The 25,639-nt window shown below is 47.7% G+C and overlaps 1 protein-coding gene across 2 annotated transcripts in view; it reads right to left on the reverse strand.

Moving 5' to 3' along the window:
- Window positions 1-216: 216 nt before the first annotated feature.
- Window positions 217-25,639, reverse strand: part of Hipk2 (homeodomain interacting protein kinase 2) — a 120,665-nt gene continuing 95,242 nt past the window's right edge. Inside the window, exons 10-14 of one of the 2 annotated variants that reach the window (XM_013021676.1) lie at window positions 22,837-23,016; window positions 18,955-19,236; window positions 7,497-7,744; window positions 2,826-2,986; window positions 217-1,271 (exon numbers count right to left, since the gene is read on the reverse strand). In XM_013021676.1, coding sequence (XP_012877130.1) covers window positions 801-1,271; window positions 2,826-2,986; window positions 7,497-7,744; window positions 18,955-19,236; window positions 22,837-23,016 — 1,342 coding nt within the window. In that variant the 3' untranslated portion in view covers window positions 217-800. The remainder of the gene's footprint in view (window positions 1,272-2,825; window positions 2,987-7,496; window positions 7,745-18,954; window positions 19,237-22,836; window positions 23,017-25,639) is intronic. The other variant, XM_013021677.1, reaches the window with a different exon arrangement.

Consider the following 25,639-nt stretch of genomic DNA (forward strand, 5'->3'; position numbering starts at 1 on the left):
CAAATCAGAAAAAAAAGGGAAAAAAACCCCAAAAAGGTTGCAACACACATTATCCATCACATCTGAGGAATAACATTGCTTAGAGATTTATCCAGAGTGCTCAGAAGGAGAAAAGTCTGCCCTCCCACTGGGGTCTGTTAGCCTGCTGTCCCATCGTTCCCGAGCCCACACTGGGCTTCACCCCGCCCCCGCCCCCCAATTGCCCCCCCCAAAGTATTAGCCTCCTCAGGTCTCAGCCTGACATTCTGGAGGGGTACTGACCCCTTTGAGTTCTGGAAAAATCCCTAATTTTCATGTTCAATTACTTAAAAAAAAATCTATTGGATTTTCCATATCAGATGTCTCTGACAGCGAAGTCTTCAATGTCACTTGCTGTCATACGAAAATAATCTTTGAAAAGTTCATAGGTAAAGTTCTTCAAAAACTGGGGGGGGGCCCTCGCTTTTGGAATCTTCTCGTGACTCTCTTCTCCTTTCCAGTTTGGTGCAGAATGGGTTTGTGAGCTGTGTTTTGTTTTATGTTTTTTTCCTTTGTTACAGATATTTTCTTTTTCTTTTTTTTTCCTTTTTCTTTTTTAAAATAAAAAGATTTCCCCCCTCCTTAATCCCTTCCTTTTCAAATGTTCTCTGCTCTAAATCCTCCCACTTTCTAGTTCAAGTTTCCTGTGTGTCCCCTCTGCCCCTCTGCCCCCCCTCCCCACCCCATTTGCATTGTTTGTGTGTGGCACCTTCAGTATAAAAAGCCAGCCCCCCCTGGGGTCCCCGGAGCTCCCTCCCCCTGCTTCCCCTCCCCTCCAGTGTCTATATGTACGGGTACTGGTTGACCTTGGCTGGGCTCAGTGGGTATCCAGTGTAGACGGTGGATGCTGGCGAGGCGCTGATGTAGGTCTGGTGGGCAAACTGGGCTGGATACTGACTCGGGTGGATGGTGGGCGAGGGCAGGACCCGGGGGCCCATGCTCACAGGGACCTGGTGGACGATGCTGGCCGGGTAGGCAGTGTGCTGCACGGTGTGGCGGGCCGAGCCTTGAGAGGCCACCAGGTGGGCGACGGTGCCGGTGGAGCCCAGGGCTGCGGGCGCCGTGTAGGTGTAGAGGTGGGGCTGGGTGGGGAGGTGGGCAGCGGCGGCGGCGGCGGCCAGGTGGGGGTGGACAGTGCCGTGGCTGGGGCTGTTGTGCGGGAAGGTGTATGGCGCCTGAGCCATCGTGGGAGTGATGTAGGCCTGCTGCCGTCGGTGGCTTCCCGTGCGCTCTGCGGCCATGTGCTGTTGAGCCTGGAAAAAGGAGATGCATGAGATGCAGGGATGAGGGGTGGCGAGGCAGCAGCCACAAAGGATGCTTCCCTTCCCCTGTCGACTGAAATGCAGCTTCACTGAGAGGTAATGCCTGGCCTCACGTTTTGGACCACGCCGGGCTGCCTCGCGGACGACCTCAGAGCAGTCAATGGGACACAGTGACAGAGCGGTGCTGTCGGAAGGCTCTCTACTCCCTTTGTGTGCTGCCAGTCCTGAGGCTCTAACTCAGAGCCTGGGCACTCACTGTCCCTGAGATTTTTGTTTTGTACAAAGCTAGCACTCCATCCGCTCCATTTCCAGCTTTTTGGGTGGTTAATTGGAGATAAGTTTCACAGATTTTCCTGCTCGAGCTGGCTTTGACTCTCAATCCTCAGATCTCTCAACCTTCTGAGTAGCTAGGATTACAGGTGGGAGCCGCTGGCGCCTGGCATCTTCTGCTTTCTCATTCATTGTGAAATCCAGTCTCTACAATCAGAAACTCAGAAATGGAGCTCTGTGTAATGCCCTCTGTGCAGGCAAACAGCGTTCTCCCAGGAGAGGCTGTGGCCACTACTCATGTACAACGGAGGGCATGCTCTCCCTTGGTCTGGAGTCTCCCTCATCAGTGAGCCAGCCCAGCAGGACCCTGCATATACCTGCAGCTGTGATGGGACATCACTGTGTGCGCCTTCCTATTTTTACTTATTTATTTATTTTTGGTTGGTTGTGGGGCTTGAACTCTGGGCCTGGGCGCTGTCCCTCAGTTCTTCAGCCCAAGGTGAGCACTCTACCACTTGAGCCACAGTGCCACTTCCAGTTTTCTGGTGGTTAATTGGAGCTAAAAGTTTCATGGAAAGTGATGCTGTGGCTCAAGTGGTAGAGCGCTAGCCTTAAGCTGAAGAGCTGAGGGACAGCACCCAAGCCCAGAGTTCAATTCCCACGACTGACCAAAAAAAAAAAAAAAGTCTCATGGACTTTCCTGGCTTTGAACCACGATCCTCAGATTTCAGCCTCCTGAGTAACTAGGATTACAGGCATGAGCCACTGGAGCCCAGCTTTATTTTTAGCCAGTCCTGGGGCTTAAACTCTGGGCCTGGGTGCTGTTCCTGTGCTTTTGTATTAAAGGCTAGCACTCTACCACTTGAGCCACAACTCTACTTCTGGTTTTCTGGTGGTTAATTGGAGGCAAGAGTCTCACAGATTTTCCTGCCCATGCTAACTTCAAACTGTGGTCTTCCGATCTCAGACTCCTGAGTAGCCTGGATTGCGGGAGTGAGCCCCTGGTACCTGGATGGGCCTTCCTATTTTTAAGCAGGGGCAGCATGCCACCAAGTGCCCTGTAACACTGGGTGAGTCACCTTGCTGTGAGCCAGGGACCCTGACTTCTCTGGGGATGACTGAGGACAGAAAGAAGCCATGTGGAACCCTGCCTGCCACTGCTGGAGGGTTACTACCAGCACTGTCTCTTCAACAGAAGATCAAGGGTCTAGCTAGTCTCTGTGTGTGTGTGTGTGTGTGTATGTGCACACACGCATGTTTTGGGATGGGTCTTACCTGGCTGAGATTGAGGGGTTGCTGCTGCTGGAAATGGGGGCCTGGCCGCTGCTGTCGGTAGGCGATGGCTCCCGACGAGCTCCCTGAAGAGTGACCACTGGTGGAGGTCACGTTGCTGGAGGACTTGGGCTTGTAGGAGGACGCGTGGTGACTGCCGTTGACTGTGTGGGGAGGAACAGGGCACAGGTCAGGGGTGGTCCTTGGCTGGCCCAGAAGCTGCTCCTTCCCGGGTCAACAGTGGCCTTCGTCAGACTGGCCAGACGCTAATCAGAGCCCCTCCGGCCAGCCTGTCAGGATTTGGCCTCGACTCCAAGAGGAGGTGAGCTGGGCTCTGGCCACTGTCTGGGGCTGCAAATGAGGGGCAGAGATGGTGCAGAGTGAAGAGAAAAGGCTCAGGGGAGGGAAGGAGAGCTGCAGGTAGGAGCCGGGCCTCACTGGTCTTCCCAGGGGTTGTCACAGGGGGCTTTGGGAGATGGGTGAACAGATGCCTGTCTGGTCTGCTCGGAGGACCAGATGCGACCGTGCCTGTGGTGGGGCCTGGTAAACAGCCAGAAGCAGCAGCAGAAGCTAACGCCATCCTGTGCAAGTCCTGGTTTGGGTCCCTGACCCTGGGCAGAATGAAAGAAATCACTGAGGAACAGCCCTGAGAGCTGAGTGTGGCCAAATGAAACCCCCCTTTCCAGCTACAGAGCCTGTGCAAGACGTAGGGACTCTGCCTGGCCAGCAGGTGGCTCCACGTTTTGGCACTCTGGCCCAGCACTTGAGGATGGCTTAAGTCTGTACTAAGAGTTTAGGGTGCTAGACAAAGCCAGAGGCTGGAGGAAAGGCAGGCTGCCCCCTACCAGTTAGGATGGCTCTAGGTTCTAGGATAAGGGGAACCAGGTACCTGTTTAGAGCCTGGCTGTCTTAACCCAGCCAAGCATTAGTTCTGCTGTATGTCTGGCCCTGGGACCATGTGCCTGGATGGTGTGAGAGGGGGCATGACAGAGCAAGTGGACGAGGAGCTGAGGCAGAGGCCAGGCCAGGGGACGGTGCTAGCGACCAGGCTGGACAGGCTGCAACTACCCAGCGGGGTGGGCGAGGCGTACAAGCGTTCAGGTGCCAAGGGGGAGGCTCTGCCAGCTCTAGGAGGTCCCTACATCTCAGCTCTTGTACTAAAACTAAAGGGCTGGACTACTGCACACAGGGTCGCAATAAACACCTAAGTAGAGGCCCATAGCCCCGCATTAAACAAAGACCTAGAGCCAACAACAGAAAAGTAAGCGATACACAAATGAGAAGAATACAGTGTTTCCTCAGGTACAAGTCTGAACAACAGCTTAGGCAAGCTTGTCCAGAAGGTTCTATGCTTTTCTGTGCTCTCTCACTCAAATGCTTACAAAGGAAAAGGAGGAGGACTGTTATATTTTGTTACATAGTTTAAAAAACATTGATAGAAGTCTTGCTTATAGTCAGCCTTTAAAAGCTAAAGAACCCAACCTGGGCAAAAAGTTTGTGAAACCCCATCTCAATCAGTAAGCTTGGCATGGTAAAATATGCCTGTCATGTAAGTAGGAAGAACACAACAGTCTACACTTACCCAGGTATAAACTCAAGACCCTATTAAAAAAAATAAAGCAAAAATGAATGGGGCCAGGGCTCAAGTGGTAGAGCACCTATGTGGCAAGTGTCAGGCTCTTCAAAACCCAGGAAAAAAAAGCAAGCTAAAAAACAAGGAGCTAATTCAGAATGTGTGAACTAGGACCTGAGGACCTCAGGTAAAACTAGAGCTCTGCTCCTCCCTGCTGGGACCTTGCCCGGGAGATGGTGTAGAGAGAGGGGCAGGGATATTAAGGAGCCACTGGTAATGAAGATCAGGCCTTTCCTGACTTGGTTGGACCACTTCTATGACAGATGCCAGGGTGATGAAATCAAGATGGAAGCTGGAGGCTGGGACCAGGCCAGAGACAGGTTTGATGAACTGCAAATAGGGAGAAGGGCACTTTCAAAGTCCTTGCCTGGGAGGAAGGAAAACGGTGTGTGTGTGTGTGTGTGTGTGTGTGTGTGTCAGGGGATGGGGTCTAGGGGTTGGAGATTGCAGCTGAAGGCAGAGGGGAACTTCTCACCAGGAGGAGGGACGTGGGTTCTACACTTCCCTGACTCCCAGCTCCTTTCCCAGCCACCCACTGCAATGAGTCTGCTAGTGTGTGCTGAGCTTCCCAGAGTCCAGAGCCAGTAGGTGTGCCTTTGGGAGTCAGGGTCCTGAAATCCAACACAGTGCCTGAGCCACAAAGCCTGGGGGACGGAGGGGTTTTTGTGGCCCCAGTGTAGGGTCAAAAATGCAAAGCTGCAAGTGCTAGCTCTTGGCTAAAGTTCCCTCAGATAGGGGTTTCTTGCAGGCACCAAGCCTTCTTGCTCTGTGGCACACTGTCCACTAGCCAGCTGTGGTGTCACCACTCTGCGCCCATTCTGCCTTCCTGGGCATTTCGGGATCGAGGTGTCTGAGGGATCTCCAGCTTAAGCCTGCAGAGTGATGGGGGTGGACAGAGCCTGGCCTTCTGCCTGCTAGTCATTGTGGGAACAGGCATAGCTAAGGGACCACGGCACTCAAGCAGTATTCATCTCTGTAATTCGTCTCTGGCGATGGGCTCATGAGTAGCGTTGCTCTCCTTAAGCGTATTTATCTTCTGTGCCGCTAAGGAAACACTATAGAGTTTTCTGATCACGCCTTGTCCAGCTAGCTCCAGAGATGCCCCTGTGGAGAGCAGCTATGCATTCATGTAGTGATTGCCACGTGAGGCAGTGTGCTTACAGCACAGGCGAACTGTGGAGTGGAGGCCCAGCTACAATCCCTGGGCCCGCTGGCCAATCTCTCTGTACCTTCACTTTTTTTTTTCCCTTGTAAAATGAAACGGGTTACCACAGGGGACTGTTTGGCATCTGGCTCTTACCAATCCATAGTCTGGCACCCAGCACCCAGTCCACACTAGCTACCATTGGTGTCATTGTTACTAAACCTCGCACTATGGCTAAAGCCAATGCACAAAGGACAGGCGGGTATGTTCCAAGCTGAGACATGAGCTCTGGAGCTCTGGACAGGGGAGTCACAGGCTCTGAGCTGAGGAAAGGCAGCTCTGGGGCACAGGTGTCAGGCCTGCTGCCTTTGGCAGGGAGGGCCCAGAAGTGTGAATTGCTAGCCTGACTGTCACACAACTGGTGAACTTTCCCAGCCTTGCATCCTTCCAGGCAGTGCTCTCTCTTTCACTTTGCTTTCATGACTGGGAGCAGTCAGGATGGGGAAACAGGGCAGGGCAGGCTGGCTGCATTTAAGGAACATGCCTTCTGAAGACAGGTGGCTGGGGACCTACCGAGTCAGAAGAGCCCTGACACACAGGTCAGTGCACATGCCCCACCTGCGTTCTCCTTGGATCAGGATGAGGAGGCTGAGGGAGAAAAGGCTGTCCCAGGCTGGCTGTATGTTTGGGGACAGCGTTCTAGGATCCTGACCCAAACCTGCTCACTGGCCTGGGACAGTGGCTGGAAAAGCCTCTGGCGACCCCATCCTGAACCCCTCTCTGCATCCTGGCAGCAGCCCTGTGGCCTTCACCTCCTATGCCTATCCCCTGGGGCAACCATGGACACCTTAAGGGACAGACGGGACATGCTTCTCACAGCTACACAAATCTTGCAAGGCTGTGTCACTTTCCGGGTGAACAGTATGGTCACAAAGGTGCTGTCTGCCCTGCCTGTGGCTGGTGACAGCGTGGCAGAAAAGTACGACACACAAGGTTCCTCTGGTTGTCCCCAAATTCTCCCAGCATGAACTTGCGCGGGAGAAGCACTGCAGAGATGCTGCTGAAAAAGGCCCCGGCGAACGGCTGGGTTGAAACGGAAGGTTGAGAAAGGCCCCGGGCTGTTTGCTAGGGCCTGGTTTTCAGGACAAGCTTATGGATCCATAGTTCTTTTATTTCTATTTAATTTTAATTTTTTTTTTTTTGGTGCCAGTACTAGAGCTTGAACTTAGGGTCTAGAGCTCTCATTTAGCTTTTTCTGTTGAAGGCTGGTGCTCTACCACTTGAGACAGCTTCACTTCTGGCTTTTTGGTGGTTACTTGGAGAAAAGAATATCATGGATTTTCTGCCCAGGCTGGCTTTGAACCACGATCCTCAGATCTCAACCTTTTAAGCAGCTAAGTATACAGAGGTGAGCCTCCTGTGTGGTTCTGATTTCTTGTGTACAAGGAAGGGCTCTGAGGGGGCTCAGAGGAGCCTGGGTGACCCTGAGGTAGCAACACTCTGGGAAGGGGCTTCTTCCACTGGACGCCATCAGAGCTCCCTGGATAGCGTCCCGGGTACCAGCCAGGGAAGGCTAAACAGGATGTCTCTGCAGACAGAGGACAAGGAACAGTGTGGCTTTCATTTCCTGTTCATTATCCTTGATGAAAGCAGAGTCACCATAAAGGCAAAAGCATGCTGATTATAGAAGTACCAAAGGACAAAATGTGCTTGGACACTGATTTTACACACAGAACCCTGCCCGGACAAAGTGCTGTGTAGAATCATCTGTGAAAATCAGAACTTTTCTATCTGACTAGTGCTCGAGACCTAGCAGCAGCCATGAAGGAAAGCAGTGGCAGAAATGGAAATAAGACTGCTGGCCTGCTATGCAGGGCCCTCCCCACCCCCAGCTTACCCGGCCCGAGGCTGTCACATTCCACCAGCACCTCGCTGGCCTGGGTCTTCAGGGGGGGCACGATAATGGTGCGGGGGTTGCCGGTGCAGTGGCTCTCTGGGGCACCCTTGGTGTCGAAGGAGCTGGTGCCGTTCGGTCCAGTGCGCTGCTGCACCGCATAAGGGCTGGTGTTGCTGGAAGAGTCGGAGTAGGGAGAGTCGTGGACTGTGACGCAGCTGATGACGTTTTTTCTTTGCTTGGAGACAGTGCTGGGAAGGGAAAGGGAGATGCGAGGATCAAGAAGGTGACACACTATGCCAGCATTGTGTGTGTGTGTGTGTGTGTGAACTCAGGGCCTGGTGGATAAGCCTGAGCTTTTTTGCTCAAGGTTAGCACTATACCACTTGAGCTGCAGATCCACTTCTGTTTTTTTGGTGGCAAACTGGAGATAAGAGTCTCATGGACTTTCCTGCCTGGGCTGCGAGCCTCAGGTCTCAGCCTCCCGACTAGGCAGGATTACAGGTGTGAGCCACCAAAGCCAGGCTTATGCCAGCATTTTGGAGACTCTATTGTGTGGTGTGGAGGGCACCCATGTGAAAACAGGAGGAAGGAAGGGCTGGGGCTGGGCCTGTGGAAAGTGGGGTGACGGAGACTTGGTGTGTGGGTGACTCAGCAGTCTGAAGGAGAGACAAGCTGCAAGGAGCATACTACCGAAGGACCTGGAGGAGGACGGCCACACTGTTGGAAAGGAAGTAGTTCTAAATGCAGGTTTAGGCTCTGCTGCGACTGGATGGAACAGGACAAGGTCCCAGGAGGCTGATCTGAACAGTGCGTGAGCCCGGGAGGGCCAGGAGAGGGAGACACAGGCTGGACACCACACCCTCTGCTAGCTTGCTCTGATGGGCTACTTTGTGTGCAGGCGGCTGAGGGCCTCTGGGAGTCCTTTGCTCAGGGGAGGCCTGGTGCTCCTGCATGCTGCGACCACCCGATAGTCACTCTGCACCCCTGGCCTTCGTTTTCAACCTGCAACTTCATCCAAGGCAGCTAGACCTGGCTTGGGCTGGTTCTCAGCTAGCAACTTCTTTTCAGAGATGTTTCTATCCCTGTGGTTACTTGGAACCAATCTGGACTGCTTTCTGGGTTAGTGAGAGACTGCTAGAATGATGGATGTGCAATTTATTACTTACTGTGCAATGTTTTAAAAATGGCTGTTCTATTTTTGTGTATCAATGATTTATTTTTAAGAAATAACAATTGTCTACCAAGATGGCCCTTTTCCAGCTAGCTTGATGAGGAAAGAAACTGGTATGGACTTCCTTATCAGCCTGATGGACTTGCAATGATCTTTACCCTAGGGTCCTGTCCCAGGTCACAGAGCCAGATCAGGTTCTTGCTAAGATGAGACACCATAGAAGTGGGCACACTCAAGAATCCTGGGGCAGCCAGTCAGAAGGTAAGTGGAAGGTCAGAGCAGGCTGTAGACCTACAAGAGGTTTGAGGGGTGGTGGGGTGAAGGCCCACAGGAGGATTTGCCCAGTTCCTGGCCTAGTATACTAGTAGCTGGCCTTGGCATGTTCTCTAGTGGCTGGGTTCAGGGTAACATTGGACTGGTTCTGTGGATGTAAACCTGGGCCCGCAGCTCGATGTCTACCTTCGCATGTGCTGGTGACAGAGCTCTGGGGTAGCTGCTCAACCTCTCCTGTGAACAATAAGAACCTGTATCACAGGTCTGTTCTGAGAACGAGATAAGAATATACAAGTAAAGTGCTTTGTACAGTGCTTGATAGTGTGTAAGTATCCTACAAAAGATAGCTATTATTATTATGAAGGTTGACATCCCTAATTAAAAAATTACAAAATGCTCCAAAATGTGAAACTTTCTGAGTACAAGGAAATGTCTACACCTGACCTCTTAGGGTGGGTAGCAGTCAGAATGTAGGCATAAGCTGGTACTCATGATTTATACCAGCAATCCTAGCTACTCTGGAGGTTGAGATCTATGGATCATAGTTTAAAGCCAGTCCAGCCAGAAAAGTCTGTGATACTCTAATCTTCAATAAATCAAAGCTATAAGTGGAGGTATGCTCAAGTGATACAGTATCAGCCTTGAGGGAAAAAAAGCCAAGCAAGAGTGTGAGGCCCTGGTTTCTAGACTTAGTACTAGCAAAAAAAAAAAAAAGTAAGCATACTAAAACTATGGCATAAAATTCCTTCAGGCACTGATTATAAGATGGACATGACACTTTAATAAATTTCATGTTCAGACTCAACTCTCATCCCTAAGATAGCTCATTATGTATATGCTAATATGCTAAAAATCTAAAAAACCATAAGCTCTCAACCCCCTTATCCCCTGAAATTCAAAATACTTCTAATCTCAAGTCTGTATTAAGGATGTTCAATTTGTATTAAAATCAGTTATGCCACCTTAAAATACAAGAGGCTTGCAAATAAAACTTATCTAGGCAGAGAATGCTAAGGAGGTAAGGATTTGCTAGTAAAGCAACCTCTTCCATTCCCTACTTTCTTCCTCTTCTTTTTTTTATTTTTGTCGAGCATGAGGCTTAAACTCTGGGCTGCCTGGGCGCTGTCCCTGAGCTCTTCAGCTCAAGGCGAGTGCTCTGCTACTTGAGCCACAGTGCCACTTCTGTTTTTTCTGGTGGTTTATTGGACATAATAGTCTCATGGAGTTTCCTGCCTGGGCTGGCTTTGAACCATGGTCCTCAGATCTCAGCCTCCTGAGTAGCTAGGATTACAGGCATGAGCTACTGGCGCCCAGCCCCCACTTGCTCCTTTTTAACCAGTCTGCATACTCCCGAAGATTGATAGGAAAGAAAATTGCATGTCTTCAGTTAGGAATCATGGAGATCTGTGATCAGTGCTACAGGGAATACCTTTGTAAGGAAAGCTGATACCTGTCTCTGCCCTGGAGAAGATGAAAATCTCAGTGGGAGACTGTGTAACAACATGACAAGTTAAACAGTAAAAGCTTTAAAAGAACCAGTTAAAGAGAATAATGGGTGTCACCAAGCCTTCCAAGTTAACTGTCAAATGAGTCATACAGATGATAATTGTTAAGAACGCAAAAGAAGGTAAAGAATGAATTGGCTGCATATATTTACAGCTCTTCACATTAACTTGGATAAAATAGATAGATTTCAATTAACAAAGACCCTACAGCCCTCACTTGTCACAGTATTAACCCAGAAAGTCCATATGGTAGCTCCACAGAAAGCTAAAAATAGCTAGAAGCCTGCAGTTCATGTTTGTAATCCTAACTACTAGGCAGGCTGAGATCTGAGCATCATGGTCTGAAGCCAGTCTGTACAGATAACTCTGTGAAATTCTTATCTCCAGTTAAACAGCAAAAAGTAGAGGTGTGGTTCAAGTGGTAGAGTGCCAGCCTTGAATAAAAAAGCCAAGCAAGAGTGTGCGGCTCTGATGTCAAACCCCAGTAACTGGCGCATAGCGTGCAACATACACACACACACACACACACACACACACTCCACAGGCTTATCCAGAAAAAATGAGCAAATGAGATTCAGAGTCATAGGCAATTGAGCGGCACAGTGCAGCAGGTGCAGTGAAGACCCTGGGGTGGAGGCCACCGGGATCTGGCGTAAGAGTTAGAAAGTGGAGCTCCAGGACAAGGTCCCTGAACCTAGCAATCAGGGAGATGCAGTTCCACAACAGAAAGACATGAGGGCACGCTGAGGACTGTGGAGGAGGCGAGAACACAGAAGGAGAGGGAAGGAAGGAGAGCTGCCTTACAAAAGGAGCACAACCTGACACGAGGGAATAGGCTAGTGTGTGACGTGCTGTCACCGACCCGAACCCCTCGCACCTGCACAGTTACAGAATACTCCAGAACCCCAGGAAGGGCTGGGGGCCATGACCCATGACTCTATGCCCTTCTCTGTTCCCAAAGGGAGAGTCACTGTCCTGCTCTTCCCTCAGGGCTGAAGCTGTGTGAGAGAAACCTCTACACACCATAGCTCTTGTGGCCACGTCAGGAAATGAGGACATGTTCCGGGGCGGGTGCGTGATCTGGGGGGTGGAGGACCCTATGTGAACACAGGAGCTGGCTCCTGCATGTGTCGCAGCACCTGGTGTTCTCGTCCTGGCCCTGCTGTCCCTTCAGTGGTGTGGCCATGGGTAACCTGTAGCATCCATCCAGTTCCAACCCAACTGGAGCTAGATCAGTTAGGTAAGGTGAGAGAGGTTACCGGAGGGATTGAAGAATCCATTGGGAGGGTTCCATAAAGATTTAGTATAAAAGGTGCTTGAGAGAGGATTTGGATGTGGTAGCTCATGCCTGTAATCCTAGCTACTTAGGAGGCTGAGATCTGAGGATCAGTGGCTCAAAGCCAGCCTGGGCAGGAAAATCTGAAACTCTAATGTCAACCACCAAAAAGCCAGAAATGGAGATGTGGCTCAAAGAGGTAGAACAACTAGCCTTGAGCACAAAAGCTGAGGGACAGCAATCAGGTCCTGAGTTCAAGCCCCAGGACTGGTGCATATACACATAGACACACAGACACAGACACACAGACACAGACACACAGACACACAGACACACACACACACACACACACACACACAGATGGGATTTGATTTGCTACTCATTTGGGGAGCATGTACCTTACAGAAAAATCTGGCCTGTTTCTGCTGATCACAATTTCCTTAAGTAATTTCAAAGATGAACAAGTTAAAGTAAAACACACTCACAACATTAACTGTCAAATAATTCTTTCCTCCAAGCCTGGAAATTCGGGAGAAGCTTCAGCTTAATACGGGCAAATATTTCTAACAAGTGGCTCATTGTAAAGGCACAACAGGCCATTTTGTGAATCAATGAGCACACTGTCATTGAAGGGGCTGACAGTCTTTGAGAGCCAGCAGCTGGCCGGGATGACCTGTGTGAATGCTGCCAGAGGATCAGACACTCGCGGGGGAAACAGGTAGTGAATCTCACCAAAGGCGCTGGGGATGCCTGTCAGGTACGTGGCTGTTATCTTGTCATTGTCTAAGGAGTTGAGGGGTAAACCCTCCCATAAACTCCACAGATCTGAAGCTTTGTTTGTAGCTCTGAAGCCGCCCTGGCCCAATGAACAAATGTGCAATACACCGAAATGTTGATTTGCCTCCCTTTTTTGATTTAAAAGAGACAGGTTTGGGAAAGGTGCATTAGCCTACCCTCCTGCCCCCTCCCTTTCTGCCTTTTATTTTTGAGACAAGGTCTTGTAGTATGAGTTCTCTCTAGACTCACAATCTTCTTGCTTCTGCTAAGTGCTCAGATTACGGGCATCTATCTTATGAGTTGATTTTATAGCTCCCTTGCTAATCTCTTCTATTGTTAGAAATCAAATATTCCACCTAAATATACCATGCAGCCTGCAGAACAATGAGAAGCTGGTAAATGAGTCACTTTAAAAATGAGGACACATTTGAGATTGGTACTGTGGATTCTTTAGGCTCACAAGGGTCGATACTATTGAGATTCGCTCCACTATTTTGTCTAATTAATATTGATAGCTTATCAATCTCATTTTGAGTTGGTTAATGGAAGTGAGAGACAGTGACAGGAGTAGAATGAGAACGATTTGCTCAAATGGCCTTGACAGACATCACTTCTGAATATGGAACAAAGCTGCAAGAGCTCACGACTGCCTTGTGTTGTCATGGCAATAGATGATTTTCCTCATTTTAAAATGATGGAAAAAAGAAAGGAATGAAGAAGTATAGAAATCAGCCCCCAATGGAGAAAATGCTGCCAGAGGGTCAGATTTGAACCTATGGCCCTGACCCTGCAGGGTGCTATCTGGAAAGAGCTTCTCATTTCTATTCGCTAATCTCAATTTCATCCTTCAAGACCAAGGTCAAAATTCATCTCCAATAAACTTCGGTTCTCGTGACTTATAGTCAATGCCACATGTGAAAAAATACTTCTTCTATTGCAACATCGACTACCAAATATAGGTAACCTTTATTAGCTGCGCCCTAATTACTGGTCAGAGTGCTAAACATGTAGTCCCTCTTTCAGTCCTCATGGCAAGGTTATACAGCAGAGAATGTGATTAGCTCTTTGTTTTTGCCAGTACTGAGGCTTGAACCCAGGGCCTGTGTGCTGTCCATTAGCTTTTCCCCCCTGCTCAAAGCTAGTGCTCTATCAATTGAGCCACAGCTCCACTTTGTTTTTTGGTGGTAAACTAGAGGTAGGGGGTCTCATGGACTTTCCTACTGGAGATGCGATTCTCAGTCTCAGCTTCCTGGGCAGATAACATTACAGCTGGCATGAGCCACCAGTGACTGTTTTTTTTTTTAAATCTAAAAAAATTGTATGATATTTATAATTCAATTTTCTTAGAGTTTTGTGTTTTGGACAACATTAGTTGGCTTAGTCTGAGTATCTTGCACATGTGAAGTGGCTCACAGAAAGCATACCCTGATGACCTCAGAAGAGCAAAAGCACCTTCCAGAGATCGCCAAGTAATTGAATGAGTGGATAGAGCAATGAATAATGGAAACTGGGCAGAGTAGGTCTAGCTGATCAGCTCAAATAAGCCACTTTGGTTTATCCCTATGACCTCTATAAAGCAGTTTCAGTACAAGGCGAGGTTGGCACCAGGCTCTGGATAAATAGGACAAGCACCCGTCAATGTTGTCCAGGGAGATTCCAGGTGAGGAAAGATGGCTTGTTCAGCTAAATGCTTCTCTATCAAAATCATCTATTTAAATAAGGTCAGCTCTACTACGTAATTCTGGGGTATGCAAAAAAATGCTTATTATCTAATTTTTCTATTTTTAAACCAACTCTCTAACCATAACTGAAGAGTCCTCTGGTCCAACAGTGACTCACTGTTGTGCAAAAGGCAGCACACTGGCCTCTTGGTGGCCTGCCCAGATGTTAACACCTCCAAGAATGAAAACTTCACCCTTCTCCCGAGGTAGCCCAGCTGTGCCCAGCTGGCACAGTAGGGGCTCAGGGCACCATGTTCTGGTAGGACTCCCTGCACACTGGGAGCTACTGAGGCCCGCTGTGGAAGTCACAGAAGGGGACAGAACAGAACTACAAGTTGGTAAGCTAATGACTAAAGAGAACCAGTTACGCATGCCAGTAATTAAGTCTGCCATTTCTCCAATGGTATGGCACATGAATCCTAATCCTGAAAGTAAAATTTGCTCAATCTGGGTGTGCCGAAAAGCAGTCCTGGGCCTTGTGTGTTTTTCTTTATTGGATGGGAATGAAGGAGGCAACTTAAAAACTGCTTTATAATGAACTGAATGCTGGCACTCAGAACCCTCACTTTGCATTGAAGCTTTTTGATCTGTGGCAATCACTTGCAGTCACCTTGGGCGGCAAGGACAGGATTCATAAATAAATATCTTGTGACAAAAGACAAACTGCCCCTCAGACAGCAATGCCTTCTTATCATCTTAAAGCTCAGAGCATCACTGCCAGGCAACCGGCTCTTCCTTCCAGTGGTAGGAATTGAGGAACAACTCCAAGGACAAAGACTGAGATGAGTCAGCCAGGCCACAGCTGTGACTTGGTGTAACTCTTTCTCCTTTCTCACTTGCTGCCCCTAATTCTCTCTATTCAACCTGAGGCTGCTATCTGTATTCTTAAAGACAGCTAAAGGTATATTGAAGTGCTGTCTATCCATGGCTGCCATGTGATAAACTTCCTTCCTCTGACTTTCACTGTGTCTCTTTATTTGGTATATGGGGGTGAGTCACTAGGGGGTGAGTGTAGGACTTTGGGCCTGGGGTCTAAGAACCCAGTTTCTGAATAGAGGTTATGGCCTCCTGTATGCCATCAGTGCTGGGCAGGATAGTGAGGGGGAAGCACCTGGTAACTGTTTGCTGTGAGCCCCATCTTTGGTTCATCCTCTCCCAGCTGGCTGTCTGCATCCCCTGGCTTCTTCTAGGTGAGAGTGTGCCTAGCCATCTGTTCTGGCAATGAACTGTGCTGTGTACTTGCAATCAAGAATAATGATTTTTACCTTGGCATTCTTTAAACAAAAATCCCAGGCGATATTACTTAGTCTAGGTCTGAAAATATGGGCTTTCCACCATTTGATTGGTGCTAAAAGACTCTGGTAGGGGAGGTGCAAGCGTCACCAGCTCCTGACCCTCCAGCTCTCGTGCTGAGCCAGACCCACGTTCAAGAAGTAGCCAGAGTTTCAGATGAAGTTACAGGACTAACTCTGGGGAACTGGAAAGGCCAGAATTGAGATAGGTAGCAAATAGGAAACTAGGTCAGGAGACAGAAGATCAGAATCAAGCTGCTCACAGGGAAAGGTGGGGTAAGTATGAGGCCAAGGATGAGCAAGGAGAACAAGAAAGGGAAGGCCTCTTCATGAGGAAAACTGGAACCAGCGGAAGCTGTCCAGCTGAAGAGACCATGGCCAAGGATTTCCTATTTAACTGCGCTCAGGGGTACACTCTTATTTTCCCAGGACTGATGCTTTTCTGGAACCCCTCAGCACCTCCTGACAAAGCCCATAATCCCCATCGAAGAGAAGACTCCTCCACAATTCCCCTTCCAGCACGAAGCCCATTTCCTCTGCGTGGAATCCCTTCTCCTGGATAAGCTCCTATAGCCTACCCACTGCTGGTCCTGGCTTGGCCAGCCTGTTCTCCTTTGGCTGGTCCATACGTTCCTAGACTCTTTCCTGAAGCTAATTCCCTTTGGATCTCTTTAGCACTTCGCCAGTTTTTATGGAACTGGTGCTCTGCTTTGTGTTAAAATTATTTGTATGTGTCTTGTCTTGTGATTTCCTGGTGCCTCATGAGGGCAGACTCTCTCCTTTATGTAATATCTGCAGGTCCCAGTGAAATATTGGATACTGATGGGGCTCAATTTTATGATGATGCTGATGTTCTTTCTTTTTTGCTATGGCTGGTTGTGGGGCTTAAACTCAGGGCATGAGCTTTTTTGCTCAAGGCTAGTGTTTTACCATTTTGAGCCACAGCCCTACTTCTGACTTTTGGAGATACGAGTCTCACGGAGTTTCCTGCCTGGGCTGGTTTTAAACTATGATCCTCAGATCTTAGCCTCCTGAGTAGCTAGGATTATAAGCATGAGCCACCAGCTTCCAGCGGATGATGCTGATCAATCATTTTCTCCCACTCTTTCTCCTTCCTAAATGTAGTCACTATAATGGGATCACAATTATGCAGTGATTCTATATAAGTAAGACAGCTTCTGGCTTCTTTCATACCACAGGCTTAAATATACATCATTATCCTCTTGGGTCCTAAACCATCTTCTACAGCAACAACCTTATCTGCCTCCAAAAAACATTACTATGGTAGCCTCCTTTTTGAGCTCTGTTGCTGCATGGGCAGCGCAGACCACTCTCTGGTCCTACACTGAAGCTTGTCCAGACTCCAGGACATCTCTGTGTCTCTGGCATGTGTGTGTGTGTGTGTTTTTTGCCAGTCCTGGGACTTGAACTCAGCGTCTGGGCACTGTCTCTGAGCCTCTCTGTGCAGAAGGCTAGCACTCTACCACTTGAGCCACTGCACTATTTCAACTTTTCTGGTACTGAGCAATCCAACCCAGGGCTTCATGCATGCTAGGCAAGCACTCTACCACTAAGCCACATTCCCAGCCCTCTGGCATGTCTTCATTATCCTGGTCAGGCAGGCAGACAAGTCCACCAGGCTCTGCATGATACAGAACTGTGGGGTCCAGTACCCCCTGCCTGCCTGTCCCTCTCAAATCACCTGCTGGACAGCTGTCCACCCCTCCTCCCAATCTCTGAGTCATTTACAACAAGGTGCACACATTTCAGTTGTACTTTTTCCTGGAGCATCGGGGTGGGTGGGAGGCAGCCATGTGCTTCATTCTGCTTTGCTTTCTGCTCCCAGCCCTGTCAGCTGTCTGGCTGCCAGGGAGATGGCTGCCACCCTCCTGTCATCAGATGCACCGTTTGATTCTTTCCTGAACACTTATATCCAAAGTCTGTGTCAACTCAAATCTTGGACTTCAAGACTGAGCTTCCAGTCTATTTAACTTACTTTTTTTTCAAGTCATTTTATGGCCAATGTTATGAGTGTGTGGACTAGAAGCTGAGGCTGGACTGGGTCCAGTTTGGGGTTGGAAGAGCCTCCTTTATGCAGGGTGTCTGTTGAGCCTTGTGAAAACAGAGCCCACCTTCCTGGGTGAAAGGGAAAGGCACTGGGGAAGGTGAGATACCTATGAACTTGGGACCGTAATCAAAAGGGAAGCTGAGGCCAGTCCTGGAACCAGCAGATGAGAAGTAGGGCAACACATGGCTGCAAGTATGCCTTTGGTCACCAACCTCCTGTCCACTCTGGCACCAGGCAAATGACAGGACGAGAAATGCTCTACTATGCTCTTCTCTTGAGATACAGGGGTGATCAAGCTGAGCCATTCAATGAACATCAGAATGAAAAATACACTTGTCTGTGGTAAGGATGGGAAGGGATGCCCCATGTAGAACAGCTATCATGAGAAGCCTTGAATCAATTTATCTGTACATTTTGTAATGATTTCAAGTGTGAGAATTTATTATCTAATCAAAAGGATTTGTGATGACTAATTAGTTACATTGTATCCAATCAGGAATTAACAGTCTGGGCATAATTGAATATAGGGTTCTGTATCTAGTTGTGGGATGCACTCCGACTGGTGGTTTGAGGGTAGCAGGCCTCCTTCCCTGACCTTTAGTCTCCCTGTAAAAGTGCCAGCAAGGTGGGGCTGTAAGACTCTAGACTCTGTGAGGCCTGAGGCCCCTGGGCTATAGCAGGGTACCAGAGTTGTGTGTTCAAAGCAGAAAGTGTATTTTGTTGAACTCTAGCTGCACAATGTGGAAAAGCAGCTCTGGTGCCAGGGTGAAGTCTTGCAAATATAATAAATATTTCTTTCCTCTCCCCAGGAAGCACACACAGAGCAAAATGAATTATTACTACTTTGGAATAAACAGTAGTGCTCTCGGGGTGAAGAGCCAACTGGCAGCTTGAAAGATTGGGTTAATCAGACACAGGGAAATTTCTGATTAATTGGACAATTACTTTGAATTCTGAGTGAGCCAAGGCAATGTTAGAGAGATATCCTGATCAACTGGGAATAAATTCAATAGCCAGAGGCAGATTTTTTTTTTAAGCTTATAGGGGTTGAAATAAACTGGTATTATGAGTCTGATTTTTTATAGTCTCACATTCCCAAATGTGTAGGGCCTGTTACTATTTTTTTTTAAAGCAAAGCGGCAAAGCGACCCCAAATTATTTTGGTTTTGAACAAACATGGCCAATCTGTTCAATATTCTCTTGGAAGAAACTTAGGACTCAGGGACATGGCAAAACCAAAATGTAGGGGTCAGCAGGGAGGGATCGCTGTGCTGCTGCTGAAAAATGACCCTGGTCCGGGGAGGATGAATCGGGTGTGAATCAGAGACACGGCCCGCCTCTCCCTTGCACGCCGGACCCCAAGGAGCTGCCTCACCTGGTGGGGGCGTGCTTCTGCTCCTCTTCCTCGTCTGTGTCACTGCTGATGGTGATGACGCTGACTGTGGGGCTGGGGGTGTCGGGAATGACGATGGTCTGCCGCTGCCGCTCTCTGGTGGTGCTGGAGGCCACATCGCCCCACCCGCAGGTGACTGAAGTGCTGCAGGCCGGGCTGCTGTGCACCATGGCGCAGCGGGGAGGGGTGTTCTCTTTGACCCGCTTGGATCGCTGAGGGGAACTGATGGCCTGCGAGGAGGACACCTCACAGGTGGAGACGTTTCTGGAATGAGCAAAATCACACACACTTAGAAAGAAGATCAGGCAGTTCCTTTCAGACAGCCCAATGCCAGACAAATTTCTATATATATAGAGAGAAAACAAAAAGTCCAGGCATCTTAGACTCCACCTGTGACAGGAGAAGCAGCGCCCCTACAGGCCTTTTGGTGTCATTACATAGGATTAAAGCCCCCACTTTCTGGGCTCCATCTTGTTCTTCCTCAAGGGTACTGGGTCTTGTTTTAGGGGTGATGAGACAAATGGTGTTTGCCATGTAGAGCTTTGGTTTCCTTGGTAAGGGTTAGTGAAGATTGTTTTGGAAATAATTTGTAATTGTCATTATATGGGTGATATATAGAGGAGTTACAGCTATTTAAGTCAGGTAAAGAGTACATTTCTTTTTGGACAATATCACCCCTTCCCTTGCTCTCTCTCCCAGTTTTTCCCTCCCATCTCTACCCACAAGTTGTATAGTTCTCATTTTTAACACAGTGTCTAGTGAGAGCCACTGCTGCATTTGTTCACTCTTCCCTCCTTTAGCAGAGTATATTATATTAAAAAAAACTTTTTTTTTGTAGTGCTAGGGACCAAATCCAGGCTCTCAATGATGCTAGGCAAATGCTGTACCACTGAGCCACACTGCTGGCCTAAAGCACTTAACTTTTTAAATGTTTGTGAATCTAAAGGACCTATTCCTGGTGACCTTATTAGCCCCCCCTCCCCTTTCCACCTCTTGGAAAAGATAAGGCCATTCAAGTATTAGTGAAGATACAGTGAAAACAAATTTCATTTTTGCAATCTTGATCCCCGAGTTTCACAGGAGGCTTAACAGTTTTTCCCAAATTATTATTTGAATAGTTATGAAAAATTGATGCCAGGTGCTGGTGGCTCACATTTGTAATCCTAGCTATTCAGGTGGCTGAGATCTGAGGATCGCAGTTCAAAGCCAGCTGGGGCAGGAAAGTCTGTGAGATTCTTAGCTCAGTTAACCAGCAAAAACAAGCTGGAAGTGGAGCTGTGGCTCAAATGGTAAAGTGTCAGCATTTAGTGGGGAAAAAAACTAAGGGACAGAACCCAGGCCTGAGTTAAAGTCCAATACAGTCGCATGCATGCCCACAGCCACATGAGAAAAGTCCAAGAAAGGGAGGTACCATTTGAGCTGTGGATTCAGCTTAAGACGTAGAGTGCTTGCCTAGCATCCTGAGGCCCTGAATTCAACCCCCAGTAGCCCTCTACCTCTTCCATAAAAGAACAAGGAACCTTTCACTTTGATTGACCTGAAATTCCTTAAGTAAGCCAGTATAGTTTCTGGTAACCTTAAGGGGGGGGGTGAGGGGAAACCAAAACCTTTTTCACTCCCTGATCCTGGGAATGTGTATGCAGTTAGACTTAATATGAGACTTAATCTAATATATAATGATCCTGAGATCTCTGTGGTCTTAGAGATCTGATCACCTTCTAGCCAAAGGGATGGCAGTAAAATGAAAATAATCCAGGTAAAGTAAACTTACTTAATTTTCTATCTACTGGCATCAGGCCATACTGCCTATTCCTTTTGGAGAGGGTACTAGTGATGAAAACCTTTGGGGTTTTACTGGTAAGACTGCTCTACCATTTCTATATGTGTTTGCCACTGCTAATATGTTATCATTTGAGATCATGTTTTTACCAACTCAGCAGTTGCTGAATCTCCATTTGGCATGCTACAGGAGAGCATGGCTGGCCACTATCTTCAGAAAAGCCTCTCTCTGGTCTCTCAGACTGTTTTGCTCAAGGTTCTGGTCTTGAAAAGAGACGAATATATAACATGCACTATTGTTGTATTGCTTTTAAACTGTACAGGTGAGGGCCAACTGGGTGGTTAGAAGACAGGGAGGGATTTACTAAACAGATGGGGCTGGCCAAGGGTTCTTATTGCTCCTACTTGGCCAAGCTAAGTCAGCGTGCTGCCAAGCTCAGCACCCTACACATCACCCACCTGGCTGGGAATGAGGTGTGGAGAGATAAGAATCTGGCTTTTGTTACCACCCACTCTAATAAGGGCAATGTGTTATCAAAGGGCTGCCACACAAAAGCATTCTGGAGGGCTGCGCTGACCTCAGAAGAGTTTCCCTGAGTTATTAGCTATCCCTAATTAAAGGTGTTTATCTTCTCAAAGAAGGATGTCAACCTGAGGGATTCCCTCAAGTTGGACTAATTTCTGAATGAGAAGACAAAGAAAACAAAAAAAGGCAGGCCTAGTTTTTGGCACCTGGCTAAATGAGGAAGCAGAAACCAAAAATCACTAGATATATCATATACTATATCATCATTCTGTCTGAAACAAGCACCTAAATACCTCCCAATGAGTGCCATTGGGACATACAGGGGGTAATTCTGCAGTTGCACAAGCCTGATTTATCTGTCCAGCTGTAGATTTCTTTTTCAGAGGGTAGGGCCTAGAACTCTCTCACTCTCTCTCTTAAAAAGTCAGGTATTCTTTTCTCTTAATACTTTTTTTTTCTTTTTTTTGGTTGGTTGTGGGGCTTGAACTCTGGGCTTGGGCGCTGTCCTTGCGCTCTTTAGCTCAAGGCCAGCACTCTACCGCTTGAGCCACAGTGTTACTTCCGGTTTTCTAGTGGTTAATTGGGGATAAGAATCTCACAGACTTTCCTTGCCCGGGCTGGCTTTGAACTGTGATCCTCAGCTCTCAGCCTCCTGAGTAGCTAGGATTATAGGCGTGAGCCACCGGTGCCCAGCTTAATACTTTTTCTTTTGGAAGTACTAGGCTCTTGGTTGGTAGGCAGGCACTCTACCCTTTCAGCCATGCCTTTACTTCTAAAATCAGGCTTATTGAGGTATAATTGAGTATAAAAATCCCCTTTTCAAAAATGTTTGGTGACTTGTGAGAAATGTACAGTCACAAACTCCAACCACAACCCAGACATGGAACTTCTTCAACACCTGAAGACTCCCTTCAGTCCCCTCCCCTCCCACAGGTCTCTCTGATCTCTATCTGCATTTTTAAAGTGACATGTGAATGAAGTCATAAGGCACATAGCCTTTTGTCAATCTTGACTGCTTAAGAGTTCAGGAACTGGAGTTCAAGGGACCGGGAGAGATCAGTAGGCTGCTATTTAGTGTGTGGGAGTAACCAAAGTAGAACTTAAGCAAGCAGCCAGATGAGTTCAATTTCTGACCTCAAATTTCAAAAGTACATTTTGTTAGTATCTTAAAAAAGTTCTCTTAGGAATAGTTTCCAAATATATAACCTACATTGTAATTATATTGATCTAGAACTGCATGGATAATGAAACTTCAGAGGCAAGCTGTTTTCTAGAGAAGGAGAAAATAACAAAGATTCTTTGCATGACCTTCAAGGCATGGAGGATGCTAACTCCATCTAGGCCCCCACCCTCAGGGTGGTAACAGGCGTGGAACCAGTGTGGGACAACAGACTGGCATCCCTTGCATAAAACATTCAGTTTCCTGCAAACCCTGGGCAATCCCCTTGGTACAGAATGTTCTGCTAGGAAGAGTTGTTCCCCATCCCAAGCCAGCCAGATGTTTCTTTAGCATTCTGATCTGCTGGGGTGCCTGCCCTCCAGGGCCATTCCACACTTACCTGGCAGAGGACTGGTGCTGCTTACTCTTCCGGGAGGAGGAGGTGCTGGTTGGCTGCTGTCGCATCACGTGGGCCACACCCACATTTAAGGGCTGGGCTGCTGGAAGGGTCACATGACCAGTCAATAGTGCAGGCTGCTGCATGATGGGATTGTAATGGCTGCCATGAGCATGTGTGTTCCTGAGAGGGAGATAAAAGATAAGGTTTTTTTGTGGTTCAATAGAAGCTACAGAGTTGTTGTTGTTTTTGTCAGCCGTGAGGCTTGAACTTAGGGCCTGGGTGCTATCCCTGAACTCTTTTGTTCAAGGTTAGTGCTCTACCACTTTGAGCCACAGCCAATTAACTTTGGTGATTAATTGGAGATAAAGAATCTCATGGAGACTCTTCTGCCTGGGCTAGCTTTGAACCACAATCCTCAGATTTCAGCCTTCCAGGTAGCTAGGATTACAGGCAGAGTTATTTTTATAAGACAAAACTTCTGCCCTGATTAAAAGCTGACCCACTTAGTTATAGCTCAATGTGCCATCCAGTAGATGGAGAGATGGGCTTCTCCAGGTGAGCTCAATAGTGCTCCTCTGGGTACAGAGGCTGAAGATGTTTTGAAGAACTGAAGGAACCCAACTTGTGGGTAAGACCCAGGATTTTCCAGTGAGAAGAATGCCATGTGCAGACTCAGAGATCTGAAGTTTAGGGAGAATGGATAAATATCCGCTCCAACTAGGATTACAGGTGCTAGCCACCAGCACCCAGCTTCCCCTCCAACTTTCATAGTTCTTGAACAGCTGATTATGTTGAAAAGTAATGTGCATTTTGTTTCAGAATTTACAAAGTGTCTTCAATAGGTTCTCTCATTCCTGCCTGTGAAGTAGGCAAGATATCTTAGTAGTATCATTTTATTAATGAGGAAATTGTAGTTAATGTGAAAATGAACTTTGACTGTGGGGAACCATATATTTCTGGTGTTAGGAAGTGTTGGTGTTCTTTTGAATTCGCTAAGTGTCTAGCACAAAAATCAGGCATGTAGCAGTTGATCAGTTAATTACACACTTGCTGAATGACCAATCAGACTGACTGAGCTTGACTAGACAAGTACAGCGTTTGGTATAAAATAAAAATTAATAACAGCCAGGCACACATTGAAGGAAACACTGGAAGCTCACATCCTCAAAAGGGTTTATGTTCAGAGGTCTTACTATCTCATTTGCATAGAGCTCAAAGCCTTGTTTTCCCACAGAAATGCTAGAGGTGGTGATTCATTCAGAGCTTTGCCCACAAAAGCCCATTAATGCTTTAAAAAAATAAAAAGCTAAAAAAGAATTCATTTGAATTTTAAAAAATTATCAAATTCTGTCTTTGTAACTTGAGGGAAAGAATAAATAGAAGAAAGAAGCTGATGAGTATTTGTGTAAAGATTCTGATAATTATCTTCTAGGTATTTACAGGGACCTAGAAACTGATATGGTGGTGTCTTAATTCTGTGTGTGTGTGTGTGTGTGTGCACATGTGTGTGTAAGTGTATGTGCAGGTCCTGGGGCTTGGATTCAGGGCTTAGGTGCTGTCACTGAGCTTTGTGCTCTAGCATTCAAGTCCCAGGCTCCACTTCCAGTTGTTGTTGTTGGTTTTTTTTTTTTTTTGTCGATTATTGGAGAGAAGAGTCTCACAGACTTTACTATCCAGGCTGGCTTGCAACTGTGATTCTCAGATCTCAGACCCCAGAGTAGTTAAGATTATACGTGTGAGCCACTGGTGCCTGGTTAATTCTGTTGTTGCTAGTTCCCTAAAGACAAAGGCATTGTTTGTCCTCAGCACTATGCTCAGCCTTGGCACATCTCTTGTGTGAACTAGGGATGATTCTAGATGCTCTCTGTTCCACATGTGAAATGGAAAGAGTAGGAAGAAAATGTGTTGGGCTGGGAAGGTGGCTCAGTGGTAGAGTGCTTGCCTTGCATGCCTGAGGCCCTGGGTTCTATTCCTCAGCACCACATCAGCAGAAAAAATCGGAAGTGGTGCTGTGGCCAAGTGGTAGAGCCCTAATCTTGAGCTGAAGAGATCAGGGACAGTGCCCAGGCCCAGAGTTCAGGCCCCACAACTGACCAAAAAAGAAAGTATGTTGTTTTTACATGTTGTCTGTGATTATTAGGTAAGAAATGGAAAAGAGAAAGGATGGGGAGGGAGTAAAATAAGAAAATATATATGAATAGGTGAGTATTACTGAAATTAAATGAGTTCTAAATGCTGAAGGACAAAGGAATGAGCCATATGTGGTCCTTCAGGAGGACAAGGGGTGAAGGTAAAAAGCAACCATTGGTCAGACAGCTTCCCACGTGGTTGCTGTTCCTAATGAGCTAGAGGAAGAAGGGCAAGTTTACAGAGCCTGGGCTGCCAGAGGCAGAGGACGGGAGGTGATGGGGTTATTTACTTCTGGGCGCTGCTATGCTGCATGTTAAATATAGGCCAAGTGTTCTGTATTTTAGCTTCATTTAAACCATCAATAATCCGATGAGGCAGAATCTCTATCATCACTTTACAGGAGAAGAAACTGAGGGTCATAAAGGTCAAATGGCCTGCCTCAGGCCTCGCAGTGCCAGAGTGAACACCAGTTCTGCCAGTCTTAAAGTGCTTACGGTGGGGAGGGGGGCGCTGTGGGGACACCATTGTGTTCTCTGTTACTAGTTGGGAAGTTAAATGGAGGCAGAGGAAGCTGTGATAGAGGCTTGAGTGGGGTTCAGAAAGACTGTCTCTCCTTTTCTTCCTTCCATATATATATTTTTTTATTGTGAGACTACCGTACAGAGGAGTTACA

This window comes from Dipodomys ordii, unplaced genomic scaffold, assembly GCF_000151885.1.
Source record: "Dipodomys ordii isolate 6190 unplaced genomic scaffold, Dord_2.0 Scaffold56, whole genome shotgun sequence".
In the NCBI taxonomy this organism is placed as follows: domain Eukaryota; kingdom Metazoa; phylum Chordata; class Mammalia; order Rodentia; family Heteromyidae; genus Dipodomys; species Dipodomys ordii.